The sequence below is a fragment of the Mesoplodon mirus genome (genome assembly GCF_964341445.2).
Source record: "Mesoplodon mirus genome assembly, chromosome: 5".
Lineage (NCBI taxonomy): Eukaryota > Metazoa > Chordata > Mammalia > Artiodactyla > Ziphiidae > Mesoplodon > Mesoplodon mirus.
The window spans coordinates 121631817-121652125 of NC_138980.1; the positions used below are offsets into that span (position 1 = coordinate 121631817).

A 20309-nucleotide genomic window follows, 5' to 3' on the forward strand; every position below is an offset into this window, starting at 1 on the left:
TTACCTTATTTGAATAAGTGAGAAAAATGCCTTTTAGAAATGCCTTTAACTGGTACAGAAATAGAATTAAACATGCATGTTTACATATATGTCCAGTAAATTAGGCAACCACTTTATCTGCTTGTTCAGAATGTTTCAACATCATTAATCCATAATTTTATGTTTATCTATTTTAAGATCCACACAGGTTTACAGCACCAAATAATCTGGCCCTGTCAGCCCAGCTGCATTCCTCTGGATGAAAAGCTCCTGCCCCAGCTTCTAAAAGAAGCAGGCTACGCTACCCACATGGTCGGAAAATGGCACCTGGGAATGTACAGGAAAGAATGTCTTCCAACCCGCCGAGGATTTGATACCTACTTTGGTAATGGAAATGCACATGTTTCTTTAACAACTCAGGCCAACTGCAGCCCTCTCATAAAACACAGCCAAGTGTAATCAAATGAAATAACTGGAAACTTGAACACAGAGTGAATCAGTCAGCACCGCCGTGGGGCCACTGTCTAGTGCTACCACCGTAAACATGGCTGTGCACTCAGCTCGTGATGGGACAGGCAGTTATCTTTGCCAGGGTTCTACATGCCACGTAGGGGCCATTGCAGAGTCTGCTACCTCCAAGTCAGAGACCACTCTACTCTTAGAGAACCTTATTACCAAAGGGGGATACAGATTGATTTTTTAAAAAAATTCCAGGCAAAACGCAATACAAGATTATTTCCTTCACAAAGGTTCAGGATCTTTTTTTCTCCTCGTGAATTGTGTTCAAAGGTTTTATTTTGTATTTCCTGGAGATGATAGGACTCTTTTCCAATTGGCATCCTTCTTTCCTTCTGTGATATCTGTTTTTGAAATTACTAGATTGGGGAAGATAGATCAAATAAAGAAAATGGGAGGGTAAATAACAAATGGTAATAGGAAAGATACAAAATAATAAGTATTTTATGGATTTGATAGCCCTATAAAAATAAATATAAAGCCTACAGTTTTTAAAAAATATATATATACTCTATTTAAAACTGTTACAAACCATTTCTTAACAACCTATTTATCTATTTATCTTGCCAGGGGCTACATAGCTTTCTGTCAAGTTCTTTTCATAGTTTGCTTTTTTTTTTAAATTGGGGTGTAGCTGTTTTACAATGTTTGTTAGTTTCTACTGTACAGCGAAGTGAAATAGAGTTCCCTGTGCTATACAGCAGGTTCTTATTAGATATCTATTTTATACATATTAGTGTATATACATCATTCGCAATCTCCCAGTTCATCCCATCTCTCACCCCCAACTTTCCCTCTCATATTTTGCTTTCCATCTAGCTATTCTGTTTTATCTGTCTAGCTGTTTAGCTCCCTACCTACCTCCCATTTGTCTCTTCATTTATTTACAAACTGCCATATACAAAAAGGAGCACACCATGAAGATAAATTTTTAAAATTAAATAGAATTAAAAAATCAGGGTGAGAGGAGTCGGAGTCAAGATGGCAGTATGGGAAGAGGTGGAGTTAGTGTCTCCCCACAGCTAGGGTGCCTGCTGGCCCCTGGTGGGGGACTCTGACACCCAAGGAGACAGGAGGAACCCCAAAGTGAACCGGTAGGACGTAAGGGGACTGAAGCGGGAGAAGTGGAGCCCAGACAGGATGGCATCCCTGAGGCCAGGGAGATTCGGAGAGGCAGGCGGGAGGGGCCTTCTGGGAGAAGCGGGAGAGGAGTGGAGGGTGATTGACCTGTTCACTCGGGCCCAGGGAGCCTGCTGAGCTCCCAGGCCTATCCCCTGCCTTCCAAAGCCCCCTCCAGGCTGTGTAGGTTCTTGCGGGCATAGGAGAGAGGCTGGGGAGATCAGGAGAGGCAGGCGGGAGGGCCCCTCCCAGACCAGAGGAGCAGGAGAGGAGAGGAGGGTGTTTTCCCTGCCCACTTGAGCCCAGGAAGCCTGCTGGACTCCCAGGTGAGGTCCCCTGCCCTCTGAGACCAGGGCTGGGGGGCATGCCTGGGCCCCTTCTGTTCCTTGAGCCTAACTGCCCCACCCCCCCACACACACCCTCCAGGGCCTTTTCCAGCCCTGTGGGTCCTGAGCATCAGCCCTGCCCACCACCCAAATCTCACCCTTGCTTAGCCCCCACCCTCCACAGCCAAGGCCTTCCCCCACCTTTTTTCCCTCCTTCTCTTTTTTTACTATTGTGGTACTGTTGTATATTCCAGTTGTTGATTCATCTATATTTTTATTTTTATATTCTTCCTATCTGTTAGTTTTCTAGCCTAATTTTATTTTTTACTTTGTTATTGTTTTTTTGGTTTTTCTTTTTTTTTTTTTTTTTGCCTCCCCAGGTGGCTTGCAGGATCTTGATTCACAAGCCTGGGGTCAGGCCGAAGCTCCTGCAGTGGGAGCTCTGAGTCTGAACCACTGGACTAACAGGGAACCTCAGACCACGGGGAATATTCATCAGAGTGAGGTCTCATGGAATTCCTCATTTCAGGCAAGACCCAGCTCTACCCAATAGCCTACTAACCCCAGTGTTGGAAGCATCAGGTCAAACAACCAGTAAGACAGGGACACAATCCCACTTATTGAAAAAAAAAAAAATGAGATGGCAAAAAAATATGTCACAGATGAAGGAGCAAGGTAAAAACCTATAAGGCCAAATAAATGAAAAAGAAATAGGCAATCTACCTGAAAAAGAATTCAGAGTAATGATAGTAAAGATGATCCAGAATCTCGGTAATAGAATGGAGGCACAGGTTAACAAAATACAAGAAATGTTTAACAAAGGTCTAGAAGAACTAAAGAACAAACAAACAGAGGTGAACAACATAATAACTGAAATGAAAAATACACTAGAAGGAATCAGTAACAGAATAACTGAGGCAGAAAAATGAATAAGTGAGCTGGAAGTAACTGCCAAGGAGCAGAATAAAGAAAAAAGAGTGAAAAGAATTGAAGACAATCTCAAAGACCTCTGGGACAACACTAAACACACCAACATTTGAATCATAGGGGTCCCAGAAGAAGAGAAAAAGAAAGGGTCTGAGAAAATATTTGAAGAGATTATAGTTGAAAACTTCCCTACTATGGGAGAGGAAATAGTCACCCAAGTCCAGGAAGCACAGAGAATCCCATACAGGATAAACCCTAGGAAAAACACACCAAGACACATATTAATCAAATTAACAAAAATTAAATTCAAAGAAAAAATATTAAAAGCTGCAAGGGAAAAACAAAAAATAACATACAAAGGAATCCCAATAAGGTAATAAGCTGATTTTTCAGTGGAAACTCTGCAGGCCAGAAGGGAGTGGAAGGATATACTTAAAGTGGTGAAAGAGAAAAACCTACAACCAAGATTACTCTACCCAGCAAGGATCTCATTCAGATTTGATGGAGAAGTCAAAAGCTTTTCAGACAAGCAAAAGCTAAGAGAATTCAGCACCAGTAAACCAGTTTTACAGCAAATGCTGAAGAAACTTCTCTAAGCAGGAAAAACAAGAGAAGAAAAAGACCCACAAAAAACAAGCCCAAAACAATTAAGAAAATGGTAATAGGAACATATATATCAATAATAACCTTGAATGTAAATGGATTAAATGTCCCAACCAAAAGACATAGACTGGCTGAATGGATACAAAGACAAGACCCATATATATGCTGTCTACAAGAGACCCACTTCAGACCTAGGGACACATACAGACTGAAAGTGAAGTGATGGAAAAAGATATTCCATGCAAATGGAAACCAAAAGAAAGCTGGATTAGCAATACTTGTATCAGATAAAATAGGATTTAAAATAAAGACTGCTACAAGAGATAAGGAAGGATACTACATAATGATCAAGGGATCAATCCAAGAAGAAATATAACAATTATAAATGTTTATGCACCCAACATAGGAGCACCTCAATATATAAGGCAAATGCTAACAACTATGAAAGGAGAAATCGACAGTAACACAATAATAGTAGGGGACTTTAACATCCCACCTACACCAATGGACAGATCATCCAAACAGAAAACAAATAAGGAAACACAAGCTTTAAATGACACAATAGATCAGATAGATCTAATTGATATTTATAGAACATTCCACCCAAAAGTGGCAGAATACACTTTCTTCTCAAGTGCACATGGAACATTCTCCAGGATAGATCACATCTTGGGTCACAAATCAAGCCTTTGAAAATTTAAGAAAATTGAAATTGTATCAAGCATCTTTTCTGACCACAACACTGTGAGATTGGAAATCAATTACAGGAAAAAAACTGTAAAAAAACAAATACATGGAGGCTAATCAGTGTGCTACTAAATAATCAAGAGATCACTGAAGAAATCAAAGAAGAAATAAAAATACATAGAAACAAATGACAATGAAAACATGACGACCCAAAACCTATGGGATGCAGCAAAAGCAGTTCTAAGAGGGAAGTTTATAGCAATGCAATCTCATCTTAAGAAAAAAGAAAAATCTCAAACAATCTAACCCTACACTTAAAACAACTAAAGAAAGAAGAAGAAAGAAAACCCAAAGTCAGTAGAAGGAAAGAAATCATAAAGATCAGAGCAGCAATAAATGAAACAAAGAAAACAATAGCAAAGATCAATAAAACTAAAAGCTGGTTCTCTGAGAAGATAAACAAAATTGGTAAACTCTTAGACTCATCAAGAAAAAAAGGGAGAGGATGCAAATCAATAAAGTTAGAAATGAAAAAGGAGAAATGACAACTGACACTGCAGAAATGCAAAGGATTTTAAGAGACTGCTACAAACAACTATATGCCAAAAAAAATGACAACCACGAAGAAATGGACAAATTCTTGGAAAGGTACAATTTTCCAAGACTGAACCAGGAAGAATTAGAAAATATAAACAGTCCTATCACAAGTAATGAAATTGAAACTGTAATTAAAAATCTTCCAACAAACAAAAGTTCAGGACCAGATGGCTTCACAGGTGAATTCTATCAAACATTTAGAGAAGAGCTAACACCCATCCCTCTCAAACTCTTCCAAAAAATTGCAGAGGAAGGAATACTCCCAAACTCATTCTATGAGGCCACTATCACCCTGATACCAAAACCAGATAAAGACACTACAAAAAAAGAAAATTACAGACCAATATCACTGATGAACATAGATAAAAAAATCCTGAACAAATAGTAGCAAACATAATCCAACAGCATGTTAAAAGGATCATACACCATGATCAAGTGAGATTTATCCCTGGGATGCAAGGATTCTTTAATATGTGCAGATTAATGTGATACACCACATTAACAAATTAAGGAATAAAAACCATATGATCATCTCAATAGATGCAGAAAAAGCTTTTGACAAAGTTCACACCCATTTATGATAAAAAAAAAAAAACTCTCCAGAAAATGGGCATAGAGGGAACCTACCTCAACATAATAAAGGTCATATATGACAAACCCACAGCAAGCATCATACTCAGTGGTGAAAGCATTTCCACTAAGATCAGGAACAAGACAAGGATGTCCACTCTCACCAATGTTATTCAACATAGTTTTGAAAGTCCTAGCCACAGCAATCAGAGAAGAAAAAGAAATAAAAGTAATACAAATTGGAAAAGAAGAAGTAAAACTGTCACTGTTTGCAGATGACATGATACTATACATAGAAAATCCTAAAGCTGCCACCAGAAAGCTACTAGAACTAATCAATGAATTTGGTAAGGTTGCAGGATACAAAATTAATGAACAGAAATCTCTGGCATTCCTATACACCAACAATGAAAAATCAGAAAGAGAAATTAAGGAAACACTCCCATTTACCATTGCAACAAAAAGAATAAAATACCTAGGAATAAACCTACCTGAGGAGGCAAAAGAGTTGTACTCAGAAAACTATAAAACACTGATGAAAGAAATCAAAGATGGGGCTTCCCTGGTGGCGCAGTGGTTGAGAGTCTGCCTGCCAATGCAGGGGACATGGGTTCGTGCCCTGGTCCGGGAAGATCCCACATGCCGCGGAGCGGCTAGGCCCGTGAGCCATGGCCGCTGAGCCTGCACGTCTGGAGCCTGCGCTCACAACGGGAGAGGCCACAACAGTGAGAGGCCCACGTACCGCAAAGAAAAAAAAAAAAAAAAACTACAATGAGGTTTCACCTTATGCCGGTCAGAATGGCCATTATCAAAAAATCTAGAAACAATAAATGCTGGAAAGGGTGTGGTGAAAAGGGAACCCTCCTGCACTGTTGGTGGGAATGTAAATTGATAAAACCACTATGAAAAACAGTATGGAGACTCCTTAAGAAACTCAAAATAGAATTACCATATGACCCAGCAATCCCACTACTGGGCATATACCCTGAGAAAACCATAATTCAAAAAGTCATGTATTACAATGTTCATTGCAGCACTATTTACAATAGCCAGGACATGGAACCAACCTAAATGTCCATCAACAGATGAAAGGATAAAGAAGATGTGGCACATATATACAATGGAATATTACTCAGCCATATAAAGAAACGAAATTGAGTTATTTGTAGTGAGGTGGATGGACCTAGAGTCTGTCGTACAGAGTGAAATAATTCAGAAAGAGGAAAACAAATACTGTATGCTAACACATATATATGGAATCTGAAAAAAAAAATGGTACTGATGAACCTAGTTGCAGGGCAGGAATAAAGAGATAGACACAGAAAATGGACTTGAGGACATGGGGTGGGAGGGCGAAGCTGGGGCGAAGTGAGAGTAGTATCGACATATATACACTACTGAATGTAAAATAGTTGGCTGGTGGGAAGCAGCCGCATAGCACAGGGAGATCAGCTCGGTGCTTTGTGACCACCTAGAGGGGTGGGATAGGGAGGATGGGAAGGAGGCTCAAGAGGGAGGGGATATGGGGACATGTGTATGCATATGGCTGATTCGATTTATTGTGCAACAGAAACTAACACAGTATTTTGAAGTAATTATACTCCAATAAAGATCTATTTTTAAAAAATCAGGATGAATAGAAAAAGATGGAATAGTTGCTTGGCACCGAGTTATTAAAAAAACAACAACAAGCTGCCTGGCTGTAGCAGACTTCACATTCAACTCTGAGATTTGGGACTTCTTATGTTCAAAGCAAAAAAAAAAAAAAAAAAGCAGTCTATAAGAGTCACATTATTTATAAGCTAAATGGAAACCGGATGTTCAGGAAGAGTAAAGCACTTTCTGGCTCTTAGACCTGAGAGAAATTTCTCCTTTGGGAGAAGGTAAGGTGACAACATCCTGAAAACTATCATTTTGGTAGTAAAATGGTGGTTGTCTTATAGATGTTTCTTGAGACATTCCCTTTTAGTCAAGCTAGGCCCAGAGCACCAAAGTACATTTCAGTTCAAGTGATTATATGGGGCCCACACAGTAAGTTGAAGCTCACAGCTCTATAGTGCCTAGTTGGAACCACAGTTTAAGTCAAGATGCAAGGACATCCAGACGAGACACCGTGTGCCCCACTTCCGGGAATCTGGGTTCTCTAGCAGACATTGCTTAATCAGTAATGCATTCTTTCTTGATGAATCTGGATACATCCTCCGTATCCTTAAATAGCTGTTAAAAACAGGATTTGGGTGTAAGACCTCTTGGTCATCTTGGAAATTCTAGAGGAAAAAACAGCCTCTATATCCTTTGACAATTTTCAATCAGGTCTTTGCTTAACGATGGGTCGATACCTGTACTCTGGCAACTGGAAGGATATTTTAATTGTTTTTATTAAAAACCAAATTTTATATTTTAAAATTATATATTTAAACCAAATTATATATTTCAAAATTCAGTTGGACAGAGGTGGAAATAATATCCTTTTATGAGAATTAAGAAGCCTAACTGGATTTAGACAGACGGACACCCCACCGCACATTCATGGAAGGGAGACTTGCAGAGGAGGAGGGCATGATGAGGATGCAGTTGTTATCACTGTTATGACTTGTTAGAAAACAGATGATTGTGGGCCTGGCTGTACAACTCTGAGTACACTAAGAACCATTGAACTGTACAGCGTAAATGAGTGATTTGTATGATATGTGAATTATTCTCAATAAAGCTGTTAAATACAGCAGTCAGAGATTTAATTGTTCAAAACGTAGTTTCTCATTTTTCCCCAAAAAGCATTGGCTGCCATTTCCTTTAGACTCAGCATGTAAGTTCAAATTTGTGGATCATTGTTATGAGAAAGTTCTATGTGACTGTCACATGGTTGCTTGGTATTAGTTTGGCCAAGTATGTGAATAGATAGTTCTATTATGTGAATAAAGAGTTCTATTGGAATCCTGTTTGTACCAACTTTTTAATATTTATGGTTTATACATCTTTTTATCAAGTATATCCTCTGCATGTATTTCCCCAAATGATAGAAAACAGTTTATTCTTACAGATAAAGAACCTGAAGTGATTCTTCAAGGTGTTACCAGCAGTTACTAACCCCAAATAGAACACCAGTGTCCTGACCCCTTTAATTACCCATATAAGGACTGAAATTATTTTCATGGATACATTTGTTTTTCGATTACATATTAATTAGTAAACACATTGGCTTTCCCTTTCTGTTATACATGTAGGAGAAAAGATTACCATTTAAAGAGTTATCTTAAAACTAAGATATTCATTGTATTTAGGACCTTGAATTTACTGAATCATGGAAAAGGAGGAAATTAATTTAAAATGAATTCATTTACTAGGTAAGGTATGTAGGGCTTGTAATTGTGATTATGAGAAATATTTAGAACTGGGGAAAGAGGCCAATTTTATTATTTTCATTTTAATGTTAATAAGCAGTGTTTGTCAGGAGATAGCTCAGAGTCCAGCACAGTTATTTCTTTTGAATAGCTTTATCGAGGTGTAATTCACATACCATATAATTCACCCCATTAAAATGTACAATTCATTGATTTTTTTTCAATTCATTGATTTTTAAATAAATTCACAGGGTTGTACCACTGTCACTACAATCCAAATGTAGAACATTTCCATCACCCCAAAAAAGAAACCCCATACACATTAGCAGTCACTCCCCATTTTCCCCCGACCCTCATAGCCCTAGGCAACCACTAACCTACTTTCTGTCTCTACAGATTTGCCTATTCTGAACATTTCATATAAACAGAATCATATAACATGCAGCACAGCTTATTTTAATATTTTAGGAAAATATGGAACGTTTGCAGGAACCAGAGAAAACATTTCTCCCATGTTTATGTCTAAATTGTGGGATAGGCCATTGATGCCACTTAAATTGGGGGTGAAATTGAGATCACCAGACATAGAAAAATCTAATTTCAACGCCACATGTTTGCTCTTTTGGTTGTTATGTTTAGAGATCCTCTGTTTGGAAATCTTTGTGTCTTTCACCAGTGGGTGTCAGCATCTGACTAAAGATGATGCCTCCAAGAGCTACTTCTGTAAATAACCTTGAAGCCAGTTGACCAAGGTCAATATCAACGTTATTTGAATTCTGCGTTCATTTATGTGATCACCTCAGAGTAAAAATTTGTAACAAATCACCTGAACCATATGCTATTTTAACCATTAGATAGCTTTAAAAGATTAAAATGTCATCACCTTTACTGAATTTAAACTCTGATTTTTAAAAACATATTTACTTGGAATCACCCACTTTGAGAGTTATGTGATAGAGCTTATATTCTAAAAACTTGGCTAAGGGATGGATTTGAATTTTTTTTACAATAACATTTTAATGCCTTATACTAGCAAATATAGAGATGTTAAGAAATGGTGCTCTGATTACCCTTGTCATTTGATTAGCCCTGACATGGATAATCAATTGCATTAGGCAATTAAACGCTGAAACCTTCGTTTGTTTAACATGTTTATGCTATGCTGACTACTTTCATCTCCCATTCTCCTTGTAGGATATCTTCTAGGTAGTGAAGATTACTATTCCCATGAGCGCTGTACATTAATCAACGCTCTGAATGTTACACGATGTGCTCTTGATTTTCGAGATGGTGAAGAAGTTGCAACAGGGTATAAAAACATGTATTCAACAAATGTGTTTACTGAAAGGGCTACAACCCTCATAACTAACCACCCACCAGAGAAGGTAAGTCTTGCTTTTTTATTGATATCAAAATTGTGTGAAGATAGCATCTCTTCAGGTGAATATAGGAAAAGGCCACTGTCCTTTAGGGAAAAACCTAATAAATTCTAGGGGAGTCGCTTTCAAATTCTAGAGTACCTCAGTATCAGCTGAGAAGCTTGTTAAAAATAGAAATTCCTGGAGCCCACCTCTAAAAGTCTGATTTATTAGGTCTGGGAAAAATCCATATGTCAATATTTTAAGGAAGCTCAAGGGTGATTCTGCTGCACGTGGTCCCCAGATCACACTTTGAAGAAGCTGTGCATATAGTGTTTCAGTACAAATATAGTTTTATTATTTTAGTATCCTGTGTGGAGGTGTGGTAATTAGTAAATTGACTTTTTCAAAAAATGTTAGGCTTATGTACAAGATGAGGCATTATTATGGCAGACTTTCTGTTAGGTATCCACAAACTTAAGGTTCAGGGCAAGTTCTCTAACTTTGTATTTCCCACCCCTCCTCCAAGGTTATTTGGGCTATTCTAAATATTCTGCATTCCCATGTTTATTTAGAAGCAGCTGGCCAATTTCTACCAAAAAAAAAAGTACCTGCTTGGATTTGAATTTCATTGAATCTGCAGACCAACTTGGGGACAATGACATCTTAACAATATTGAGTCTTCTAATCTATAAACACGGTACACTGATGAGCCTGTTTATCACATCGACCATACTGAAGCTATTTGTATATGTCATGTGCTGAAATCTTTTGACTTATTTACAGATAAAAGTAGAAAAGAGTCTGAATAGCCTTGACATTTGTTGTTGTCGTTGTTAATCTGGAGTTAACCTCCTGAACCCAAGTTCAAGCTGAATTCTCTGGATTTAGCTTATAAATGCCTTTAAATCAGATATTTGTGTTGTCAGATATTGGGCTCAAAATATGGCTTCATCAAGAACTGTATTAGCATGCTTTCAAAATTAGACCTTCAATAGGACTCTAACACAGCAAATTACAGAATGTGCAGTGTTATTGTTTTTCCAGTTTCCTGCGCTTTGCCTCTTTGGCAGTTACTGAAGGTCCTCAGTGCAGATCACCATTTGGATTCCTGTTTAGATACCTGTTCAGACTTGGTACCTGGCTCCTGACTCCCTTTTTGACATAGTTTCTTCCTGCCTACCCTAACATAGCATTGAGTGTCTTTCCTGGTGTCTGTCCTCAGCTTTGCCCCACTTTTGGCTTTTTTTTACTCTTTCATGCTGACCTGTTGGAGTGGCCATGCTTGCTGTGGAACATGGAAGAAATTGGAATATTCTCTCAAATATGTAGACATATGCAGATTTTAAATCTAGATCTAAACCAATATTCAGGTAGTTGGACAGATAACTGCTAGGTAATTGGCTTAAGTTCTCAGTTTTCTTCTGTAGGCTTGGCATGTTATAGATAAGGTTAAAAACCCAAAGAACAAGATAAGATCTTGAGGGAACTGTGGTCCTTGTCCTGTCCTTTGAAGTTTGGGGTGGGCATCATTTTACAGGTAAGCAAACTGGCTTAGAGAAATGAGGTGACTTGTTCAAGGTCACAGAATCAGAAACTGCACTGTTTAACTCCAGAGCTCAGTGCACTTAACAAGCCTCCCTACTTCACAGTTTATATCCCAGACCAGAGACTGTGAGCCCCAGTGTATGATTCAGCTTGATGGTTCCAGTATACAATACAATGACAGTATATTGGGATCATCTGGAAAGCTTGCAAGAAATACCACTTCCAAATATTGTGATTTATTGGTCCGGGATGGGACCCTATCACTGGTATTTAATTATCCCTCCGCCCCTACCTCCAACCAGTGATTCTGATGTGCAGTCACTATCGATTCCTCTCAAGCACAGAGAAGCAAGCAGAAGCCAGCTGCCCTTTACAAGCTCACAATATACCACTATTTAATCATGCAACAAGTATAAGATACCTACAATAAAAATTAGTTTCCATTAAGGAACAATAGAGTATTCTCTCCCAGTGCCCATAACATTAATCAAATAAGAGGAAGCACCTGGGGTGAAATCATTCCTGGTGTGTGGGCTGTCTTAACTGGTGTAGGGGCGGGAAGGCTCAGGAACTGAGGAAAACTGTAGGCCTTAAGAGCTCACAAGCCATCCAAACCCGTGTGATTAGTATGGTGCTGCTTATTGGTAATATGGAAATTGCTGGGTGAGAGGTGGTCATTTTCCTACAGTGACTGAAATGTTCCGAAGCAGTAGCCAGCCTTTTCAGCATCCCCAAAGTCAAATTTGAAGCATAGACATAAATGAATGAAATAATCAATAGCTGAGTAATGGCTCCAGAAAGTTTAAGACAGCAAATGCCAATGTTTATAGTTTCGATTCTCAATGAAAGGATGCAGCACACCAATTACAGGACTTTCATCATTTTATTCCAACATTGAATCTAATTCTGTTCTAACTTCTCTGTGCTATCTACAGACTGTAACATAGGCAACTTGCTCTAAGATGGAAATCATTAAAGAAATACACACAAAGTATCCACAAGCTGACTTAAAAACGTGTCTGTTTTAAAGAGCACTTGGGGAAAAAAAGCATATGGAGCTATTTTGTAACAAACACAATTGGTGCTGGACTCAGAGAGATATTGCTAATAACCATTGCACAGTGTTAAGAAGGAATGTCTTTTCTCTTTTTTCTACAGGATAATTCCCTTAGTACTAATACTACAATGTGAAAGTAACACATTCACAAAATATTGCTTGGTTAAAAATAGCCCCCCTCAAAACTTTGCAGAATAAAAATAAATGTTTTCTCTCATACCTCATCTAACTAGCAGCTTCTTAAAAACAAATGTGACTTTCTAGTGGTAGACACTTACTTTTTCCTGTCACAATTTGGAAAGAAATGTCTTAATTTGGAAGTCAAAGAGAATAACACTCTAAAAACATACCATATGCTTTTTAAAAAGTTATACTTTAAATTAGGGAAATGTACTAAAGAAATGAGTTTAAGGCTTTCTTCCTTACTGGAATTAGCATAATGAGAAAGGGAAATGAACCCTTAGCACCATTTTAATATGCTAATAACTTTAGGTTATAATGTCATACTTTTACTTAATACCTAAACATCTGGTCATGATTCACATTTAGGATTCCAATTTACAGACCTAAAGAAAGGCGTACAGCTAGGGTTGGTGTAAAGGTGGCAGCTGTAACTGGGTTGGTGAGAGCAGAGATCTGGACCCAAGAAAGACCAAGGGGGAGATCAAGGTCCTGCACAAACCCGGAGATCTATGGAGATCAAACTCGGGTCCAGGACTTTGGTGTTTTGGGGGTGTTTTTTTTGTTTGTTTTGTTTTGTGGTACACGGGCCTCTCACTGTTGTGGCCTCTCCCGTTGCGGAGCACAGGCTCCGGACGCGCAGGCTCAGTGGCCATGGCTCATGGGCCCAGCCGCTCCGCGGCATGTGGGATCTTCCCGGACCGGAGCACGAACCCGTGTCCCCTGCATCGGCAGGCGGGCTCTCAACCACTGCTCCACCAGGGAAGCCCGACTTTGGTGTTTTGAATCAGGATGTCAGTAAGGTCAGAATGGGCCTGAAAGTCTCCAAAGGCCAAGGCTCCATTAAGTTGGAACGCAAGTCAGTAGACAGCATAATAATAATGACTGCTCTCTTTGGGCTAACAGTGAGCTGAGGTTGGCAGGTGTGGGGAAATTGGCTACAGCTGTATACTGGGAGGGTCTTAGGACAAGAGGCTGCAGGCGGATTCCTGACTGTGGTGCAGAACCTGAGGGCCCAAGTTAATTGTTATTTCCACTGGGCTACCATGTGGTACTAAGAAGAGTACTCTGTTAATTTTTTTTTTTCAATTTAAAAGTAGTATAGAAATGTTTCACATCTAGCACTGTTGGCAAATGAGTTGTTCCATGAATAAAGTTCACCTTGTGAGAGCTGAAACTTTATTTTTACAATATTGGATGGAAATACTCTAAAATGTGGTACATTGGTCCTCACCTCATTAAATGGGCTACTCTGTTTATCATTCTGACTCCTGGTGACCCAGAGCCATACCGATGTGTGCAAGGATGTTTGCCCATACACTAAATAGTCCTAGATCACTGTTGACGAAATGGGAAAAAGACAACTTGTTTTGTTCAAGAATCACCTTTATCTGTAAGTCTAGTTGGCAGGTAGCACGAGGCCTTTGCAGAGCCTGTAACAGTCATAGGCCAGGGAAGACTGCGTCTCCCAGGGGTTGTTTTCTTTTTCTCTTCTCAGTTATGCCCCTTCTGTTTGAACTAACAGGAGCCTGACCACTGGAAAAATGGGGGAATTGTTGTAGTATTATCATTTTAATCCCTCAAGAGCGACGGTCATGTCTTCAACCACTAAAGAATAATTACAGGAAAGGTTTTCAGGTAATTTCTTGCTATATTTAACAAAGTGTGTAGAATGATTTCCACACTGAATATTTATAAGACCCTTTAATGATGGTTCCAGAAACATTATTTTTTCCCCAGAGTGGTTATGAGATCTCTCCTCCACCACCCTCCCCAGCTATCACCTCCAGGGATCACTTGTTGGCTAGAAATGACCTGCCTTCCTTCCCCTTTCTCTCCTTAACCACGGGAGCTGCCGAGTTGCCCATAATGGCCTGGGTGAGCACTTTCTCCTGAAACAGTGAGCTCCCGTTCTCATTTCTCCACCCCTGTCCACTGTAGAGAATCCAGACCAGGGTCACAAAGTCTAATGTTGACAAGGGCCAGGCTGCTATCCTAAATAAATGAAGTCATTCAGGTAGGACAGTGGGGGGACTAGAAAATCACAGAGCCCTTGGGGGAGGCCGGGGGTCTCTGTTTCTCATACTCCAGCCATTTGTTGTCAGATGGAGTGTGGACCTGGAGTTGTCAGAAGTTCTGATTTTTCAAGAAAATAAAAAAACTAAACAAAACAGGTTTTCATGTGACATTTCTTGATTTTTAAAACTTTATGTGGGTTGCAAATTGTTGTAGCTTTCCAATTTTTTTTTTTTTTTGCAGTACGCAGGCCTCTCACTGTTGTGGCCTCTCCCGTTGTGGAGCACAGGCTCCGGATGCGCAGGCTCAGCCGCCATGACTCACGGGCCTAGCCGCTCCATGGCACGTGGGATCTTCCCGTACCGGGGCACGAACCCATGTCCCCTGCATCGGCAGGTGGACCCTCAACCACTGCGCCACCAGGGAAGCCCACTTTCCAATTTTTAATCCGTCCCCATCCAGACCTTGGCTGGTGGCTGGTGCATGGGCTTGGTCTAGCGCTGAAGATCCAGACGGCAGTTCCCACTGCAGAACCTCACTGCGCTGGCAGGTCCTGGATGCCCCTGCACATCCGTTCCCCTCCGAACATCTTAGCTCAGGTGTCTTGCTCCCCACCTGGGTGGGGCATCTGCTGGGCTTCCCTTCACCATGGTCTGGAGGAACACGGACTTTTCAGTGTGACTTGTGTGGCTGGAGGAGAACGTGCGTGTGTCAAGGAGCAGCAGAGGCAGAGCTAAAGCCTGTCAGAGTGGTTAGTGTTGCCTTTTGGAGTTAGAATTTGGAATGTGTTCCCATGGAAACAATGTACAAACGAAGCCTAGGGTCTACATCATCATGGTTTTTATTCCATCACCTGCCTCCTTAGTAAAATAGGTTTTAAAGTGATGTCTTTGATATTGAACAGCCATTTTGAACATTTGATTTTTGGGAAAAGGTGTTTCTAAGTTCCAAAGATCTGAACTAAAAATTACTGTCTTGGGGGCTTCCCTGGTGGCGCAGTGGTTGAGAGTCCGCCTGCCGATGCAGGGGATACGGGTTCGTGCTCCGGTCCGGGAAGATCCCACATGCCGCGGAGCGGCTGGGCCCGTGAGCCATGGCCTTTGAGCCTGCACGTCCGGAGCCTGTGCTCCGCAATGGGAGAGGCCACAACAGTGAGAGGCCCACATACCTCAAAAAAAAAAAAAAAAAAAATTACTGTCTTGGGTGTCTATTTGAGTTCTGTATATGTATACCCATTACTGTATCACAGTGATGTGTAATATGTAATTTAAAACAATTTATCAACAGTAATGAATGAAATATGGACCCACCTCCCAGTCTGCATTCTAACTTTTCCCCATTCCTTTATGAGATTTAAATGCCTCAAATACTCCAACAGAATTATGTTTTTACTCTTGGGTTGAGCCAGTTGTTGTCTCTTTGAGGGTTTTCAATTCATTAAAGAATTCTATAGGAGCACAGTGAAGAGAGCCTTCAGAAAGACTCATTAAGAGGAAGAGGCTAACTCAGAATATCACTAACATTAAATTCTGTAAATTGGATAAGAGGTAAAATAGAATCAATGTATCATACTCCTTAGTTTCCAGGAATTAAATTGGCCTTATGTTTGGTCCTAGATCAAAGACTAACAAGGCATGGTGTTCACTTGTTTTCTTATAAAAATATAAACAATCCTTAAACCTCTCCTAAAAGGTGGTAACTTATTTTTCAGCTAAAGCAGAAAGCTAACCCATCTATTGGGACATAGCCACACTGTAATAGTGGGGTTTCCAATAGGAAATTGCTCTGCAATTAATATGAACTTGTGCAAATCATATAACCTTTCTAAGCCTCAGTTAACTTACCTGTAAAATGGGTGTAGCAAGGTGGTTTTGAGTATTACATGAGACAGAATTATTGGTATTATTATTATTATTATTTGTTTGATCAGAGCTTTCTAGGCCATTTTAGAACTCAAGTTTTATTTTCATAAAATTCACCCATTTAAAGTACACAGTTCAATAGTAAATTCACAGAGTTGTGTGACCATCACCGCAGTCTAAGTTTAGAACATTTTCACTGCCCCCAAAAGAAGTCTTGTACCTGTTAGAAGTCGCTCATCCCTCCTCTCCCCCACAACTCCCTACAGCTTCAGGCAACCACTAATCTACTTTCTGTTTCCATAGATTTACCTATTCTGGACATTGTATATGAATGGAATCATACAAAACATGATCTTTGTGATTGGTTTCTGTCACTTAACATAATGTTTTCAAGGTGCATCTATGTTGTAGGGTGTGTCAGTACTTCATTCCTTTTTACGGCTGCATCATATTCCTTTTATTGCTGTATATTGCTGAAAATATACCACATTTTGTTAATCCATTCATCAACTGGTGGACATTTTAGTTGTTTCCACTTTTTGGCTATTATGAATAATGCCACTGTGATCATCCATGTACAAGTTTTTGTGTGGATTTATGCTTTTGTTTTTCTAGGAATGGAAATGCTGACTCATATGGTAACTATATCTTTAACAATTTCAGGAACTGCCAAGTTGTTTTTCAAACTGGCTGCACCATTTTACATCCCCATCAGCAATGAATGGGGGTTTCAGTTTTTCCACATCCTCACCAACACTTCTGATTTTCCATTTTTAAAATTATAACCCTCCTAGTGGGTGTGAAGTGGTATGTCAGTGTGGTTTTTATTTGCATTTCCCTAATGACTAATGATGCAGAGTATCTTTTCATGTGCTTATTGGCCGTTTGTATATCTCCTTTGGAGAAACATCTTTTCAGATACTTTGCCCATTTTGTAGTTGGGTTAGTTGAGTTTTATTATTGAGTTGTAAGAGTTCTTAATATATTCTAGATACAAGTCCCTTATCTGATATATGACTTACAAATATTTCTAACCCAGTTTGTGGGTTGTCTGAATATTACTTTTATTAACTGATAAATCTGGGCTTCTCTCTATATATTTAATGCTTCCAAGCCCTCTTAACTGATTTGCACAAACTCTCTTTCCAGCCTCTGTTCCTCTACCTTGCTCTCCAGTCTGTCCACGAGCCCCTTCAGGTCCCCGGGGAATACCTGAAGCCATACGACTTTATCCAAGATAAGAATAGGCATTACTATGCAGGAATGGTGTCCCTCATGGATGAAGCAGTGGGAAATGTCACCACAGCCTTAAAAAGCCGTGGGCTCTGGAACAACACGGTGTTCATCTTCTCCACAGGTAAGTCCATCAATAGGAAAATCATCTCTTGGCAGAGCCTAGGACATAGTATTCAATAAATGGAATGAAGATAAATTGGAACATTTAGCAGTTCCTTATTAAAATAAATGCTAAGTGCAAGAGTGGAGACATGATAATAATGGATAGAAAAATGTGTCTAAGGAAAAAGAATTATGAGCCTTCTCCCGTCTTCCTTCAGATATCAAAATATTCTGGGAGTATGCTTGAAAACAAGCTCTCAGTAACTGAGTAAGTGTGAGTGGACAACACTCCTATGCAGGGCAGCTGGGCAGTGAATCCCTGGACTGACTTGTTCCCAGCAATCTCTACAGCCCAGGCATCCTCTATGAAGAGGACTTCCGCTGACTAGAGGGGTCTCTGTATCAGTGCAGAGGCAGATGGTGACATTATGAAGACACTTAAGAAATGGAACCATTTAAATCTAGGCTAGAGTCTCCAAGTATAGATTTTTTAATATTAAAATTTTCTGACAATAAAGTCATACATCACTGATTATAGAAAAAACAAAAGGGAGAAAAAATTTTTGAAAAATCATTTTCTTTACGGCAATGTCATTCTGATTCCTAATCTGTTATATATGTGTGTTTTTTTCCCCCTTCTCATTAGACATAGTTTTCTAAAATTTCCCTATGATGTGCTTTGGGTGTAGATCGTGGTTTATTCATTATGCTGAGTATTCAGAGAGCACTTTCCATCTGAAAATGCAGATCCTTTTGTTATGGGAAATTTCCTTGTGTTCTTTATTTCAGAATTGTTTGGCCCTCCATCCCACCTTTCTCCTATTCTCTCTCTACAAAACTCCTGTTATTTTGGTATTGGATCAATCCTCTAATTTTCTTAGTTTTTTTCCTCCCCTATTTTCTTTATTTTTCTTCTACTACTTGGGAAACTTCCTTATCATTATTCTCTAATCATTCTATTGAATTCACTGCAACCGCCATTTTTTTCAAGTCTGTTTTATTTTTTTATTGGAGCATAATTGCTTTACAATGTTGTGTCAGTTTCTGCTATAGAACAAAGTGAATCAACTATATGTATACATATATCCCCTCCCTTGAGCCTCCCTCCCACCCCGCTGCCATCCCACCCCTCTAGGTCATCACAGAGCACCGAGCTGAGCTCCCTGTGCTATACAGCAGCTTTTCACCAGCTGTTTTACACATGGTAGTGTATATATGTCAGTGCTACTCTCTCAGTTCGTCTCACCCTTCCCTTCCCCGCCTGTGTCCACACGTCCGTTCTCTACATCTGCGTCTCTTTTCCTGCCCTGCAAATAGGTTCATCGGTACCATTTTTCTAGATTCCATATATATGCATTAATATATGATATTCATTTTTCTCTTTCTGACTTACTTCACTCTGTATGACAGACTCCAGGTCCATCCATCTCACTACAAATAACTCAGTTTCGTTTCTTTTTATGGCTGAGTAATATTCCATTGTATATATGTACCACATCTTCTTTATCCATTCATCTGTAGATGGACATTTAGGTTGTTTCCATATCCTGGCTATTGTACATGGTGCTGCAATGAACATTGGGGTACATGTATATTTTTTTGTTTTTTATTTTATTATTATTTATTTATTTATTTTTGGCTGCATTGGGTCTTTGTTGCTGCACGTGGGCTTTCTCTAGTTACGGTGAGCGGGGCTTCTCTTCGTTGCAGTGTACGGGCTTCTCGTTGCTGCGGCTTCTCTTGTTGTGGAGCAGAGGCTCTAGGCACGCGGGCTTCTGTAGTTGTAGCACGTGGGCTCAGTAGTTGCGGCACGCAGGCTCAGTAGTTGTGGTGTGCTGGCTGTAGAGTGCACGGGCTTCAGTAGTTGTGGTGTGCGGGCTAAGTAGTTGTGGCTTGTGGGCTCTAGAGCGCAGGCTCAGTAGTTGTGGTGAACAGGCTTAGTTGCTCCGCAGCATGTGGGATCTTCCTGGATCAGGGATCGAACACATGTCCCCTGCATTAGCTGGCGAATTCTCAACCACTGCGCCACCAGCAAAGTCTCTGGGGTGGATCTTTTTGAAATATGTTTTTCTCAGGGCATATGCCCAGTAGCAGAAACCACCATATTTTTTAATTGTCAAAAACTCTTTCCTGTTTTCTGATAACTCCTTTTTTGTAAAGTTTGTTTTTATTTTATAAATGTAATAATTTATTTCTCCAAAGCCTGTGCTTTTAAGCATTAATTTTATATATATATATGTGTGAATGTGTAATGTAGGTAAGTGTATACATATACATATATGTGT

At 39.7% G+C, this 20309-nt stretch overlaps 1 protein-coding gene across 3 annotated transcripts in view; it reads left to right on the top strand.

The window, feature by feature from the left end:
* The window catches only part of ARSB (arylsulfatase B), a 194663-nt gene that overhangs the window by 21120 nt on the left and 153234 nt on the right, over nucleotides 1–20309 (top strand). For all 3 annotated transcript variants that reach the window (XM_082620315.1, XM_082620316.1, XM_082620314.1), the window contains exons 2-4: nucleotides 178–364; nucleotides 9860–10050; nucleotides 17836–18043. In XM_082620315.1, the coding sequence (XP_082476441.1) occupies nucleotides 178–364; nucleotides 9860–10050; nucleotides 17836–18043 (586 nt within the window). The remainder of the gene's footprint in view (nucleotides 1–177; nucleotides 365–9859; nucleotides 10051–17835; nucleotides 18044–20309) is intronic.